This window comes from Lepidothrix coronata, unplaced genomic scaffold, assembly GCF_001604755.1.
Source record: "Lepidothrix coronata isolate B3197 unplaced genomic scaffold, Lepidothrix_coronata-1.0 Scaffold74, whole genome shotgun sequence".
Lineage (NCBI taxonomy): Eukaryota > Metazoa > Chordata > Aves > Passeriformes > Pipridae > Lepidothrix > Lepidothrix coronata.
Genome location: NW_016690254.1, coordinates 3,912,251 through 3,929,020, shown reverse-complemented (window position 1 = coordinate 3,929,020; position 16,770 = coordinate 3,912,251). Strand labels below are relative to the sequence as shown.

At 35.3% G+C, this 16,770-nt stretch overlaps 1 protein-coding gene across 5 annotated transcripts in view; it reads right to left on the bottom strand.

The window, feature by feature from the left end:
* The window catches only part of PFKP (phosphofructokinase, platelet), a 45,016-nt gene that overhangs the window by 16,795 nt on the left and 11,451 nt on the right, over nucleotides 1-16,770 (bottom strand). For all 5 annotated transcript variants that reach the window (XM_017819374.1, XM_017819373.1, XM_017819371.1 and 2 more), the window contains 10 exons: nucleotides 12,540-12,617; nucleotides 10,083-10,272; nucleotides 7,431-7,596; nucleotides 6,712-6,756; nucleotides 6,503-6,611; nucleotides 5,963-6,058; nucleotides 4,507-4,599; nucleotides 4,011-4,136; nucleotides 3,379-3,443; nucleotides 2,629-2,698 (listed from right to left, as the gene is read on the bottom strand). In XM_017819374.1, the coding sequence (XP_017674863.1) occupies nucleotides 2,629-2,698; nucleotides 3,379-3,443; nucleotides 4,011-4,136; nucleotides 4,507-4,599; nucleotides 5,963-6,058; nucleotides 6,503-6,611; nucleotides 6,712-6,756; nucleotides 7,431-7,596; nucleotides 10,083-10,272; nucleotides 12,540-12,617 (1,038 nt within the window). The remainder of the gene's footprint in view (nucleotides 1-2,628; nucleotides 2,699-3,378; nucleotides 3,444-4,010; nucleotides 4,137-4,506; nucleotides 4,600-5,962; nucleotides 6,059-6,502; nucleotides 6,612-6,711; nucleotides 6,757-7,430; nucleotides 7,597-10,082; nucleotides 10,273-12,539; nucleotides 12,618-16,770) is intronic.

The window sequence follows — 16,770 nt, the reverse complement described above, 5'->3', positions numbered from 1 at the left end:
ATCATAGAATGGTTTGGGTTGGAAGGACCATAAAGATCATCCAGTTCCAACCACCCTGCCATGGGCACCTTTCACTAGACTAGGTCACTCAGAGTTCCATCCAGCGTGGCCAGTGTTACTCAAACAGCTTCAAGTTATTAAAGCAGTAATATTTTTTTTTTAGGAAAAAGCCTTGAACACCAGAAAAAAAAAAGAGTAGGAGCTGATTCTAGCACCACACCATTTATGTGAATCATCAGTAACATGCAGAGCAGAACAGACAACTTTTAAAATTAAGCTATTAGCCAGGTTTTTCAGCAGCTGACAATTTAGTAGGAAACAGGAGCACTCAGCATCTTTCACAATACCATACATTCTCAGATGATGGCAATCTGTAAAGTATTTTATAATGACTCAAAATAACTGCTTATATAGTGTCTCCCCAGGTTTAATGAGTATCCCAGGTAAGCAGCTACTTGAACTGAAAAGTCTGAAAAATCAAAAAAAATACAGTTGCAATTTAAACCAAAAGTAGCGTAAGAGAGAAAGTTCTATTTAAAATGTAACATGAAATAATAAATATTTTGGTACATAAAGCCAGAGTGCAACTGGGTGTAAAATGCTAATAAATAAGCATCTGTGGATTAAATTTTAACTGCAAAGCATGAAATGTAGATCTTCTGTATATCATACATTCCTTGAAATGGAATTCTCATTTTCAGATAAATCACAGGCCACTCTCTTTGACTAAGAAACTGTCAGCAGTATAAATCAATACAGTTTCACTGACATCAGGAAGTGTTGATTTACAACAGATATAATCCATAACCAAATAATGAAGGACTGCTACTTATTAGTTTTGCTTAATCTTTACACCTTTGAAATTAATACCAAGAGCAAATTAAAAGTAAAGAATTAAAACTCTACATGCCTGAACTTTGGGAAAGTTTAATCACTCTGCATAAATTTAGCAAAGAGAATTTAGATGACAACAAACCATGTAAGCAAAATGCAAGAAAACTTGACAAACTGCACATAATATATGGTTTAGATCAGAAGGATGACCCTAAATCATTTACAACTATTGATATGACAAAACCATATCAATTTGGTGCTTTGGCAGAGCTAGAAGTTAATTAGCTCTATCCCGGAAGATGGGAATACAAAACAAAAATAACAGAATAGGTGTCAAGTAATGATCAGGGAATTTCTCCTGATAAAAACTAAAAACAAAGCAAACAAAAAACTAACACCACTCCCTTGTCACCCCCAAACAAACCGACAGAAAAAGAGATGCAAAACAAAATATACCTGGTTTCTTTTTTAGTTCTGGTACAATCAAAGAATAATCGAAAAACGCAAAGGAAACAGAAGCAGCCAAATGCGTGCAGAAGCACTGCTGGAGCAGAGTGTTCAGCTGGCTCTACTGATCACACCAGTTCAGCTTTTTCCTCAATTCCTGTGACATGCACATTTCATCTGCTTTTTAATTCTCATTCGACCTCTTTTACTGAAGCACAAATTTGCTTAGTGTGGTCAGATCCAAGTAGTTAATAATTACATGAGCGTACGTTTCCTCCTAATGCCATTCATCACAAGAAGGTATGGACAAAGTATTTTAAAACAAAATACAAAACCCGAAAGCTAATAGTCCTGAATTTGCATTGGTAAATCAAAAAAAATATCACCATTCAAACACCTGACCCGGCAAAGAAAATGTTAAATATCCACCAAAAAAATCTTCAATTCCTTGATCTTTTGAAGGTCAGTCTTAGGTCATTATTATATTTTCAATGCCATTTTTATCCTTAATAATATTGAGAAGATATTAGTAATCATTTCTCAATTATTTAATTGGAAAAACATCTAAAAAATGTAACAGCAACATAATTACAAAAATAAAGTAACAAATGGTCACAAAACACAACTAAAAGAGGAATTAACCAGTGAGGTAACACAGTCACCAACAATGATCAAACCCAAAATTATTCAATAAACGTTTAATGAAAAAAAAAATCCCATCTAAAATTTGTTTGCACACAAAATTTAGTGTCTGCTTCCTAATAAATTGAAACTTATTCTTACACAAAACTTAGGAGCTAAAAAGAAAAGAACTAAATGTCCACTACTGTATTATGCACAGTGACTTATTAGATCAGATAAAGGTGATTCATCTGTCTTCAATATTCTATCCCATGAATTCCTGGACTTGCCCTTGCTCAAGTGATTTTGCCCTTCAAAAGGAAGGGTTAGAATTCTTTTAATATTGAATCTTCCTTTATCTCAGGATTTTTAGAGTCTTAATCATGATTACATCTCCCTTCCTTCTCTCCATGGTGAGGAACAGAGGGCAAAACAGTAACTAATCAGGACCAGACACGGTAACAATTGGGGCCCAACATACAAGACAGAAAGAAACTGTCTACACAGAAATTTTCTACTTACAGCAGTATTTCACTTTGAAAAAATGTTACTTATTATTAGAGAAAGATGCTTGCAACACACAACTTTATTCTATAATATTTAACTAATTTTATAAACTAAAGGGAGTATTAAGGTAGGATGAGGGGCAGAGCAGAAAAAAACCCACTATTTGTTAGGATACCCCAAAAGCAGACATGCATTGCACACTCAAAAAACCCCCCTTACCTTTGGAAGCTCGGCATCTGGTATTTTGTGCGCCAGTAATTTGTAAGTGTTTAGGTTGTTTTCAAAGCTCCTAAATAAATGAGTAAGTAAGATAAGCAAATGAAATAGTAAAATTTTCAACTCATAGTTCTTTTAAAGAAACACTTGGTGAAATATTAACACCACTGTTATTACAAATGCAAAACAGTAAAAAGTGGAAATGAGAGAACACAGAAAAATACTCAATCCTGTAAGATAACAGCGATAAAATATAAAAACTACATAGCTAGCAAATTAGTTTTCTGGATTGGGGATAAAGCATTTTGCTATCAAATGACTTGAAACAGAAAGCGCTCTCCTGACAGGAGTGAAGAATGCCTCCCTCCAACATCACTGATGGAAAACTACCAGCTACTTACAAACAAGCTCATAGGATTGGCCTCAAAACCTCGAATAAACAAACGTGTGGTTGCTACCAGTCAGCTCATACAGCACAGAAGCTCTTTACTTTGTGACTAGTCAGCCTACCATCAGTCACTAGTCTGACACAGCAAGTGAACTACAGTTTTCTTTGTTTTGCACGTTTATATGCAAATAAAAATTTCGATTATTCTATTTAGGCAACTCTTCTTCTGGCTCCTCTCTTATTCTCAAACACATAAAATCATATGGATAGAAAAATATTTAAAATAAAATGGCACATTCCAGCAGAACAGCAAAGCAGTTTAGCTTTTCTAAAGCAAATAAATTGATATAAGCCATTCGCCATACTTTCCACGAAGCCTCACAGCCTCAAGAAATCTTCCCTCATCCATGGCTTTCTGGACTTCTTGAGTCTTGGAAAAACAAGTTGATTAGTCAGTATGTTTAAAAAACACAAGAAGTTGATTATTTAATATATTCCCATATATTAATATATTTCCATAGTGAAAAAATACTGATATTTCCCCAATTTATGAGCTACTTTCTATCGCAGCAAAAATTACAGTGTACAGGAAAAGAAGAAAGTAGAAACAAACACCCTAAAGCCTTCCTGGGACAAAAAAAAAAAAAAAATCAATGTATCGATTTTGCATTTTCTTTTTTTCAGTTTCAGCTGAGCAGTTTTAGTGCAGAAACTTGACTTGGGTATGACGTGTAAATGGATGCAAGCATCTGAAGAATTTGTTATACCAATATAAAGAGAAGATCTGAAACAAAATTTATTTTTTGTTCCTTAGTAGTTTGGAAATAAGTAATAACACATAGAGAACATACATGACCTTCATTACTCATTCCCAAATGCAGAAAAGTGCTGCACACATTCCCATTAGTGTCCTAACGAAACAGACAATTATTGTACCCAGTAGTCTGTTGTAGTAAATGAACAACTATAAATTGGCTTTTTGCCACCATAAACTCACCATCTGCACACACTCCATCAGAGGCAGACGGACAGCCTGGTTTCCAGACAGGGACACGACACAGGCAGGGGTAGCTGGAGTAGCTTCTAGGAGGGCAAGCACAGCTTCCACACCCATACGACTTGCCTGGAAACAGATAATGTTTGAGTGTTCAAGCAAACAAAAAGCACAAGGCTTCCAGTCACAGAAATGGTCCTGATTTCATTTCTGAATCAAGCTGAAACCAGTTACTCCTTGGTAAGATGAGAATGTTGTGGGCTGTTCAGTACCCTTTAGTACGGATGATTGTTCTTACAGCTTTGCCTTTTAATCCTAATATAGATTCCTCTACACAAAGTGATTCAGTACTCTAAATTTGAACTATTCAGACAGTTACTGTGAGATAATAATTGGAGGTGTGGGGTTTATCAGGTAAAGAACCACCACATCCCAAATAAATAATCAAAATGTCATTGTACTATGTGGTGCCATGAGAAGTCACTTTAGGAACACTCACCAGAATTCTGTCAAAAGCTGAAGGGGTTCCACCTCTTTGCACATGACCCAAGATAGTTACTCGGGTGTCAAAACCAAGCCGCTGAACCACGAGCTGCAAAGAATTTTAAAATACAGTGGGTTTATCACCATCATTATTTTATACACAATGTGCCATTGCAATAATAAAATTATACATGTACTATACATTAGTATGTCAACAATAATGAAAATATTACAGGAATTTCTTTAGTTTATTCCTAACCTAAACTCCAGGTTCCTAATTTAAAGGAACATTTTATAATGGCGAAACAGTGGCTTAGATGCAATGGTTTAACTACAGTTACAATGGCTTCATTCTGCACAGTTACAAAAGCAGGTCTAAATATTCTAATACTTGAAGTAAGTTAAATTACAGTGTTCTATTCACTTCATGTGAATTTATGTGCAAGATTATATGTCCCAAAAGATTCTGAGTAAAAGTTCAGTGAGGATGACTTTTAACCTTATCTGACAAGGCTTTAAAACTCACAGTAAAAAGTATGATAATAAAACTATTTCTTTCAGTCACTTTTGTTCCATTTTCTCTGTTACGTATCAAAGCTAAAGTCAGCAAAAGATATGCTTTATTAATATATCTTTAGTGAGCATGTAAGGTTAGGAATAAGCACAGAATAGCATAAAGCAGAAAAAAATTTTGCAAGTTACACAATCTTCTATTCCTGGTATTCATAGTTTTTTAATTTATTAACTGGCTGAAATTTGTAGCAAGGAAGTAATGTTTCTTCTATAAATGCACAGTAATCTGCTGCTATGTACATTTAACACAACTTGGTGCTAAATTTTAATTCATAAAACGGCAATTCTGAATAAAGTCAAAGATTTGTCCCAAACTGACAGCTATGGAAAACAAAACTTCATATTTACAGGACAGATAAACCCCAGGTAAACCCAAAGTGTCACAGCTCCTTTCTGCCAATGACTATTTTCCAAATTCTTAAGGGACCCTTCATAAAAAGAGCAGAATAACTTCAGCTCAAAAGTTTTTTCTAGACACAAATGAGATTTTTAGCAAAGCAACCATTTAGAAGTGGTAAGACTTTGTCCAAAGCACATAGTATAACTTCACTGTGAGACAGGCCAGTATTATACTTTTACAAGACATACAGAGTGAAATAGGATTACAAAACTGATTTGAGCTGAATTCCAATTCTCTATCAATTAAGGCACCCACGAATCAGGTGCTTTTGAACTGCTATGTTATATTACAAGGAGAAAAGTTTCTAATTAATACCCTCTAAAAAAGACACTCTTTAAGTGGACTTGGATTCAGAATACAAAGCACAAATATAAAAATACAACTGTGTAATGAGCTACCTTACAGGAACAGATTTACTTTACGGAAATGTTATTGTTAACAGCAAGCCCCATCTTATGAACAGAACAGAAGTGTGTATCATAGGGATGCTGACACTTACATCCTTAACCTTCTCTGATGTTATAGGTTTGTTGTGGCAATCAATAGCTCCTTCAGCTACAATAATAATATTCAGCCTTTTCTTTCGTGCACGATTCTATAATAAAAGCACAACGATGTAATTAAAAGAAAAAAATAAAAAAAGAATTTACAGCACAATTTTATAATCAATTGCTTTACATTAAGCTTCTAGGATTTGAAGAAGTACTTCTTATATTTAACCATTAATATTTGAAGTGTTCTCATACATTTTATTTTCATACAGGTTTTTTTACTGATGAAGTTCAAATATTTTACATCAAATTACTGAGGAAAGGTACACACAGTGCTTGCATAGGAAGTTTTATGTAATCCCCAGAGCAGGTCATATATTTCCTCCAAAAAATTGCAGAATGCAGCTCTTATGTTCAAGATCATGGAGAACTTTGCATGACACAAAAAATGAAGACTTCCTGAAAGTCCTGATCATATTTTTTAATCACTACTTTCAAATAAACATCTGCAAAGTCATCAGGGAATCTCGAACATATTAATTGATTACCTCTGAAAGCTTCACACACATTGTATCTTCCCAGCCTTCTTCTGGTGGGTATTCAGGAATAAATACCCAATCTGCACCACAGGCTAAGGCACTAACCAGAGCTAGGTACCTAATAAACAGAACAAATGATTAGATATTTATGGTTCATATTTCTTGACCTTTCATAATTATACCTGTACAAGACACAAAATGCTGAAGACAACACATACCCACAGTGTCTTCCCATAACCTCCAGAACAAATGTCCTCTGATGGCTGTAAAAATAAGAAAGCAAATTAACTGAACCTGATATCAAGAAACAGCCTGTGTTCACCATGCTAACCAAACATAGAATTCATTAGCAAAACAGAAGGTCACACTAAACAATGTATTTAAAATTACATATCTTCCAATGCATTATTTCTTTTCACTACTACTTTATTCAAAAACATGTATGGGCAGCTAGGAGATGAGAACATTTACTGAAAATGTAAATGATGAAGATCCATAGTTAAGAACTGCAATGATATACCTGTATTAAAAAAAATTACTAATTTAATTTCTTTAATTTTACTGAAACAAAGCTTATATACAAACATGCTATTTTGTACTGTTCAAAGTGTGCCTGGATCTTTTCTAATAGACTATGAAAGACTAAAAACATACTAAAAACCAAAGTCTGACACTAAAGCTGATGTAGTCTCTACAATCACATGCTTAAAGTGCTGCCGCAACAGCAATGATGAAAAAACAATTACAAAGACAGAGAGAAACCAAGACATTTGAAAGATGAAGTCAAGAAGAACTTTTATTGTCACAAATCCCACTTACCTAATCTCTCTTTAAAATTAACTTAAATCCTTCACTATTGTACAGCAATAGCAAACTCTGATTTGAAGCATGAACAACTGTATATTTGTTATCAATCTCTATAATATGCCCAATTTACCTTTGAGCAGTGGTCATGATGGCATCAACAACTTCAATTATTCTGTGCAAAGCTGAGTCAGTACCTATGGTCATATCAGTGCCACAGAAATCATTGTCTATGGATCCAACCATTCCCACAATGTTAAGGTAAGCATATTTCTTAACAGCTTCTGCATCAATCTTTCCTGTAAAGAAGTATCCAGAGAAAGAGCTGTAAAACTATTAAAAAAAATTCATTAGACATATTGCTTGGGTGCTCTACTTTTGTAAATTAAACATATCCAAACATTAAATCATGTTTAGATATTTTAGGTAACAAGGTTAGTCGAAACTACAAACAAAAGCCAATCAAACATTCAAACAAAACAATCCTGCACAGAACTCCTTACAGTAAGGAAGGAAATAAGAGCTTTTCAGTCCATCTCAAAGCGTTAGCAAATTATCAAGTTTTGTAACTAACCTTAAAATTGATGGTTTTGACTTTACACAGTATTATTCAAATTGTGGTCTCAGTAATATGCAATGAAGAAGTAAAAGGATGCAAAGTGGATGTGATTATGGGCATATGTAAACAATTAAAAACCAGCATCAAACTTTTGAAGATTTCTCTTCTGCAACACTGAAAGGCTCTTGATTTCATTATTAATAAGCAAACAGAACAGAAAAGCTTCTAAGTCTTAGCTGTGTCTCCCAAGACACCAGTGAAAATGCTGCATCATCCACGAGTTCTAAAGGATCTCAAGGATGAAGTACCTTAGCTGCTTAAGCACTTAAAACTACCTTAGTATCTGTGGATGGGATGGTAGTAAATATAATACCAAATTTTTAATATAGGATTCAAAAACTATGTATCAGTGTGTTTAATGTCTATATTAGAGAAAAACAGTAGAAACCATAATGAAAAATATAACTAATGTCCATGAAGATAAACACAGCATTGTGAAGAAGCATCAAAATGTTTTTTATGAATGTATACCATGCATTACAAACCTTTTCTAGAGTTCCAAAGGTGACTTAATACATGAATAAGGGCTATATGGTTTATACGTTGTACTCAGATTTCCAAAAAGCCATTGACAAGGTCTTTTGCCAAAGGATTTTGAGGAAACTAAATAGTCACCGTATAAGAGAGAAGTATTCTCATCGAGTAAATAACGTGAAACAGAGGGGAAAAAATAAGAGAGAGAGGGCCATGGTAAATGCAAGTTCTTGTATCTGAGCAAGGTAACCAATGGAGTTCTACAGGGATCTGCACTGTTCAGCACACTCAGCAATAACCTAGAAAAGGGAATGAGCAGCAAGGTGCCAAAGTTTACTGATCAAACTGAATTATTTGGGTTCTAAAAGTATGGAGTGTCTGAGAAGGAATGAAGAAGACTAGCAAGACACAATGTGCAGTAAAGTATCAGATGGAATTCATCACAGATAAATGTAAACTAAGACACATGAAAAATGTACCCTAACATTTCAAACAAAATAATGCTATTTCCAGCATAATATAATAATGCTGTTTTCATTAATAAATCAGCTTCAATGCTCAATAGCAGTCAAAAAAAAATCAAAATATTAGAAAATATTAGGAAGAGAATAGAGAACAAAACAAAGATCATTATACTACTGTGCAGATCCATGGTTTGCCCTCATCTTGAATACTGGGTGCAGTTGTGGTCCTCCACACCTCAAAACATGGTAGAACTGGAAAAGGTTCAGAGAAGGGCAACAAAGATGATCAAAGGTATAGAACTTACATACAGGGAACAAATAAGCAAACTAGGACTCTTCCATCTAGAAAAAGAGATGATGAAGGGAAAATAAGATAGCTGTAAAATCTCAAGTGCATGCAGAGAGGAGGGAGGATTGATCGTTCACTGTTTGCTCTAATACAAAAATTACAGGACATCAAATGATACTAGAAGCCAGCAGGATCAAAATAAACAGAAGAAGATTCTTCCCAATCTTCATTATTCAGTGAAGCTGTAGAACTCCTTGCTAACACAATGCTTTTGGCAAAATTCTGTATGCTTTCAAGTAGACTGTATACATTTATGGAAGAGAAATTCATTAAGGACTGCTAATAGCATCTGGTTCAGGAAGTCCTGAAGGCTGAAATGGATGGAACCTATCAGAGTATTTACATATTATGAATAACATGTAATATCAACACAGCATTATTTTACTCTTTTACTCTTCCCTATGCATTCTCTTAGATGATGTCAAAGACAACCACTGGGCTGGATGTACTTTCATCAACAGCCACACAATGTTCTGATCTTAAAAAAATAGTGACATTATAATTTTATAACAGCCAAACGTGTAGCTTGTTGCAGGAAAGGAATTACCACCTCAGTTTGGGTATGAGGGCATACGGCTTTTCAAGCAGAAGGTTCACAGCTCAGATCCTGAAAATGATTCATAATAGAGGAAAAAAGGCACACAGACTCTTGCCCAGTAACTTATTTGTCCTTTTCGAACCTTTATGACATGCATGAGAGGATGTACAGAAATCAAAAACTTATTTTATGAAGAATCCTACAGTTTCCTAGAATGAACGTATTTGACTTTTGAACTTTGGAAGTACTCTCTGGATATAGTTTCTGGATTTATAGTTTAGGGTGCATAACTTCCCTGCAGGTCGGACTGGAAGCCTAAAGGGTCTTAAAGGCAAACTTACCGTTCTGTGCCAGTTCTTCCAGAAGTCCACTCCACTCCTCCCGGAACAGGTTGGCGCCGGTTAAGCTGCCGTCCCCACCGATCACACAGAGATTAGTGATCCCCCTCTGCACCAGGTTGTAGGCTGCCTGCAGGCGGCCCTCATGTGTACGGAAGGACTTGCAGCGTGCACTGCCAATAACTGTACCTCCCTAGGAAAAGGAAGTACAGCAGTTTCAGTTCATAGTCCAGTATATTACTGTAGATTTTTAAGATGGATTAACGATGAATGTTGTGGCACAACATCCATCTTTAATTTTACAGTGAGTAAAAAGTGATGGTGAACAAAGAATTAACAAACCTGCGGGAATTTATGTTCTCGAGAACAGATACACAGGGGAAAAATGAAAAACACACTAAAAAATTACTGATAAACAGCTACTCCAGAAGGAAAATGTTAAATGATTTGGGATTAATTTCAGTAGCATTACAATAAATGGGCTAATTGTTACTTATATGTAATGACATTAGTGAGAGTAATATGCTAAGTAGTTAAGTATTTAGATGAATTTGCCTTAGTGTGACATTTTCCCCCCAATATCATGAAATATATTACAGTAAGAGAAAAAATACATCCCTAAAATTCAAAATTAGCATTTATCATCATTCCACTGAATTACAGAAAGAACTGCCTTTAATGCCTTATAGATCAGACTAATGCTAAATTTTCTGATTTATAATTATCTGCTGAGTTTATTAATATGATTTAAAGAACTTCCTTCAGAAATGGTAGTTATTAATGACTGAAGTGCCCTGTCACTTCACAAAATTCCTGGGCATCTTGCTGAAAACACACTGTTTACACATCTTCTGTGTTTATGTTGTTCATTAAACTCAAGAAGTTTAATTTTTGCCTTATTTATTGTCACACTAAAAAGTAATATCAATTAAGACTGCAAAAACTTTTTCTTTCCTGTAAACAAATCTGGAGATGGTTAGCTCACTTCTGCATAAACATTTCCTTCACTTTAACTTATAATAAATCAGTCATGCCAATCTAAATTTGAGCTTCAAATCTGCAGACATTGAACTGATATGATCTGCCCTATCAATATATGATTCAGCTTTCAAGCCAGTCTTAGGCACTAATTTGCCATCTATGTTGCACAGCTGCCAGTGGGAGAAAAAAAAATGGAATAGAAGCAGTTCAGCTTTCTCCAGACAAAAAATTAGATGTATACAAAATGAAGATGTTCTTAAAAAGAAATCAAGACTAAAAAACACGTCTAAACTAGGTATTTACAAACTTAGAAAAAACAAAGGTCTAAGTGGAAAAGAAATTATATATTTGAAACGATGTACTACTTGTTCTGATTAAACAGAAATATATGTTGGGCTGATAAACCTTTCCAGTCAAAACAACTAAACACTTTCTGTAAGGTACATCCTCAGCTTCACTGCTGGTCTGTTGAATTACTAGCCATCAAGCTCAGATGTTTTTTTTATACCATCTATCCTATATACATGTACAGGATATGCCTAAATCCTACTCCTGCCTATACTCCTGTGTGGCTCAGCCAGGGTAACTCAATTTTCTCTTAACCATAAGATGCACCTGGAAGATGCTCTTGGTCATATTGTTCAGATTTAGGACTCAATGACCCTTATGGGTCCCTTTCAACTTGATATTTACAGATTCTGCAAGATAGACATGGGGAAAAAAAAAAAAAGGAAAAAACCCAACACAGTGTACAAAATATCTCACAGTATTCCAGGGCACTGGTTTAAAAAAAAAAAAAAAAAGTCTCTGCTAACTCTTTTATGTTTATTAGCTTTACAGAAAGCTCCAAAGAAACCCACGCTTCACCTGGAGGTAGTTTTCAGAAAGCCTGGCAAGCAGTAAGGCCTCTTCGCCAAACATAGCACCTGCTCTGGAAGAGGTAACAACATTACCATGCTGAGCAAAAGCTGAGGAGATCCAAAAGGCCACACTGCAGAAACGTTGTAATAAAAATGTACAAAGTCACTGGTATTACCTGAGCTCTGCAGAACTGCACTGTAATTACATCCATTACTGTAATTCCAAATCCACTTACACAGAAAGCCAACAGGGTTTCGTAAGAAAATATTTGCCTTACAAAACACAGTTGTTTCATGTTTTGGCCCTATAATGCCTTTTTTATTAAATATAGACTTCTCAATATGGCTTTAGGAGGCTAATGACATGTGATGTTGAAAATCTAGGACAAAGGTTTTCAAGATTATTTCTGTGCACCAAATACAAGACCACACCGAGATCTTCAGAGTATCAGACATCCATACTGTAGAAATCAGGCTCTACTGAAAGTGGTACGTGCTGGCCACTCAAGTCATCACAGAGTTCAAATACATAATTACACTGGCTGGCTCAGTCTAAAATGTTGATTCTTTTGTTTAAATAAAGAGGGTTTGTGTCCCACTCCCACCCCTTAACACTTACCACTTGCAGGATACTTGAAACGCTTTCCCATGAAACTTCTACAATATTATCACCTCCATCAACCATTCCCTGGTAACCCTGAAAGAGAAGTATTTCAGAAATCTGACTTAAAAATGGCATAAAATTTCCACTGCAGTAATACTCACCTTGTGAATTTCAATGCAACTTTAAGTAATTAAAAACACTGAATAAAAAAAATACTCAATTTAAATGAAACAACATTCAAGCAGGTATCACTGCTTTTTTTAATGGGGGAAAAAGGCAAAGCAAACCCCCTTCCTAAAAGACCAGTTCCAAAGACAACTTGAAGATAAGGTAATACTTTACACAGATTAAACAGCTATTAAACTAGAATGTCAATGTGTTACTCCTTTCTTAGGAATAAATAGTAACTTTTAAAAAAAAAGAATACAAAGAATTTTGAAACACATTATAAAATATGTTTCTTAAAAACAGAACCTCAGCCTGAGGTTGTGATCTTAGGAATCTACCTTTGTAACACATTGTATATTTTTCCCCCCAAGTTGGTATAAGCAAAACAAAATAAAGAGTAATAACCAAAATTTTTTCATAAAAGAAATCAAGTCACATAATCTTTTTTTTTGAGGCAGTTCCCTAATAAATAAAGAAATTTAATAGAAGAAATTACAATTTTTAGTGATACATTTAAGAAATTCTTAATATCTTAACTTAAATGGTCTTCAGAAACCACTGCATGCTGTACTATGGAAAGAACTACATGTATTAGAAAGAAGAAAACCTATCCAGTGTGCAGCTGAAGGGTTTTGTCATACCTGTCTACATAAATACTAGCAGAATGACAATTGTAGAGTCTTTTCCATTAGGTGATATTGTGAACACTGATTTAGAAAAAAAAAATAAGAAAACACAGCAAAGTTCTAACCTGGAAAATCCTAATTGACAGAGACACCAGAATAAAACTGAAATTACCATTCAGCTTCTAACATTTATTTAAATCCAAGGGGAAAAATACTCTAGGTTAAAGAAAGAAACAAAAAAACACTAAACAAAAATAACCATGACAATGTTTATGTTTCCACTTTTAGATTACACGTAGATATTCCCCATGCAAAGGAACAACTAGTTACCATTTTTTATATGCAGTTTTTGCAAAACTGTACATATTTAGCTTTAGGGTTCTCAAAAAAAAATCAGGTAGAACTAGAAAAAGAAGGGAGTTCAGAAGACAGCAAAGCTGACATAAATTAGAGACATTTACTTTGGCATGATTCAGAGTACATGCAGATTTTATTCAGTAAGCAGTGAAATGTACTAAGCCTACAGAGGCTTAAAAAGCCATATACGTTACATGAATACTATGTCAAACTTTGAGTCCTTACTATCAGGAGAGGATAAAAATATAAAGATAACCTGGGCATAGTAAAAGTACAAGTTACTCAAATTAAGCTTTCTAGGATTCTAGTACAGATTCCAAGCAGAAAGCAGAAAAGTTACTGCTCAGTGAGACTTGACTGATTAACTTACATATAAGATGATCAAGTAAGAGCAAGGAAACATCCAGATGGAAAACTACTTGTCTCTAATTTCTATAATCCAACAGACCTTTTCAGTATTATGTACCCTCTCCAGATAACTTTGACATGTATCTAATGCATACACATTGGATGGCTTGGGTTGGAAGGGACCTTAAAAATCATCTTGTTACAATGCTCAGGGGCCCATCCAACCTGGCCTTGAACACTTCCAGGGATGAGGCATCCACAGTTTCTCTGGGTAACCTGTGGCAGTGGCTCACCACTCTCACAGCAAAGAATTTCTTCCTATATCTAACCTAAATTTCCCCACTTTCAGTTTGAACGTATTACTCCTTTTTCTATCACAATGGCTCTTGATGAAGCATCTTTCTCCAGCTTCCTTGTAGGTCCCTACATACAGGACATACTGTCCTGGATGCTCACGTATACACATAGTGACTTGAAGCTAAGACATTATCAACACAATTTCTTCAAAATTAGGGCAAGTTGGAAAAGGAATAACGCTTAATCTACACATCAACTTAAAAAAAAATTCTTTCTCAGATAAAGTGCAAAGATCTTCAGAAAGAATTACGGAATATGTGGAGTTGGAAGGGACTCACTAGGATCATTGAGTCTGATTCCTGGCCCTGCACAGGACCAAGACTCACACCGTGTCCCTGAGGGTATTGCTAAAACGCTTCTTGAACCCTGTCAGGCTTAGTGCTGTGGCTGCTTCCCTGGGGAGCCTGTTGCAGCACCCAACTACCCTCTGGGTGAAGAAGCTCTTTGTAATACCCAACCTAAACCTCCCCTGACACGACTTCATGCCATTCCCTCGGGTTCTGTCACTGGTCACCACAGAGAAGAAACATTACAGTGGCTCCCACTGAGCTTGATGAAGGCTCATAAATTCCTAGAGTTCACTCATCACAGCTTTGCTAGTTTCCCTTTTTTAAAAGCAAAGAATCCAACATTCCTTATATCATTCATTAATAGAGTGAAAGCTGTTCCAATTGGTATTGCTATTGGCAACTACAACAACACAAAGATCCATAAGCAACAAATCCTGAAAGAGTAGTGTGGTGGTGTACCTTAACTCAGCTCGTAACACTGACTCTAGTAAGCTGAACCACAAGCTAACTTGAGAGGAAAAATAAAAGACATCCACCCCAGAAACTGCAATATAGAGTAAACATATACATAATGCATATCATGAGACTCATGGATTAAAATCCTCAATTCACATATTACTGAATCTAAAACATAGAAAAAAAGCCAACGGGTGAACTACTATTGAAAACTGTCTGTAAGATTTGAAACATCTTATAGCTAGGCTAAGGAGGAGCTATGACCAATTCCTGTAACATGCCTATTTAAAGTAGAAAGAATTAATGCATTTCGATCAGGAATCCATATCTGTGTAGACAACTGAGAACTGGGGATGCATTAACAATTCCTCCCTTTACAAGGTAAGGATGGGGAGCCTTTGGAATCCTGATCTATTTGAACTGTTATATGAGCTTTTCCTAATTCAGTTGTTTGCTGAGGAGTATCTGTAAGCTACCTCTGAACAATGTAGTTAGAATTTCCATGTTGTTTTCCATGCTATTAACAGATACAACCTATAGAATTAAAACAGCTTTCAAGAAAATCTAAAGAGAAAAAAAAAGATGACTAATTATAATTAAAGTATTAATAATGATCATGATTCCATTTATCACTTTAGTTATTTAAACAATGATGGGGGCTGGACAATCCATTTTAAAGGTGGAATTTAACTTGAATTAGGTTAAGAAATAGTTCAACACTGTTACAGTTATACGGTTACTGAAAGTTACTGGCAGATGTGAATACAGACCTTAACAAAAAGAGGGTAGGAATCTGTCAATTTACACTAAAAAAAAAATAAATCCTTACCTAGATGCTAAAAATAGCAGCTTGGGTACTAAGATACTAAACTAGGGGGCAAGAATGGAAAAAATAAACTGTCAAAAGTACAGAAAGCAGTATCTGAAGATGTGCCCCATTTTATGTTTTGTCCTTCCTTTACCCAAAATCCGAACATTCAGAGATGAACATGAGGAAATCTCTGTGGGTCAAATGTTCACCAGGTACATACATACACTGTAACTCCTGGAGAGAGTAGCAGGGACAGCAAACCTTGCTTCCAGTCTACACTCTCAAGACAAAAGCTTTTGAAAACAACAAGCCACCTTCTGATATGTTACATGTGAGACATTTGGGGCTTTATTTGAGTTTACTTACTGAGATTTTTAAGCTACTGCTTGACAACGTAAAATAGCAGTGTCACTGAGTGCACAGACCACCACATAAAAGACATGAAGTTTTCCTCACAGAAATCCGTGACTGCCGTACCATTGCATTTCCAATGCTGGCCTCTGGAGAAAAAGACTCTTAATCAAGATGAAGAATCTAAAAGCTCCATAGCTTAGTAGTAAGAGCACGCATCCAGTGGGAACTATGTGCTTCAATCCTGGAAAAAGGGCAAGTTATTTGTAAAAATATTTAAGACCTCAGTTTCTAAAATGAGTTGCCAGAAATGAGAGGTATCACTTTTTCTTCCCATTCTCAATTAAAAACAACAACAAAAAACCCCCAAACTGACTTTAATAGTTTTTGATTAGTGAAAAAAAAAAGTCAACTAGCCTCCTAGAGCAGCCTGGAACTCTACACATACTTCCATCTCCTAGATTTTCATAGCATGAGTGAAA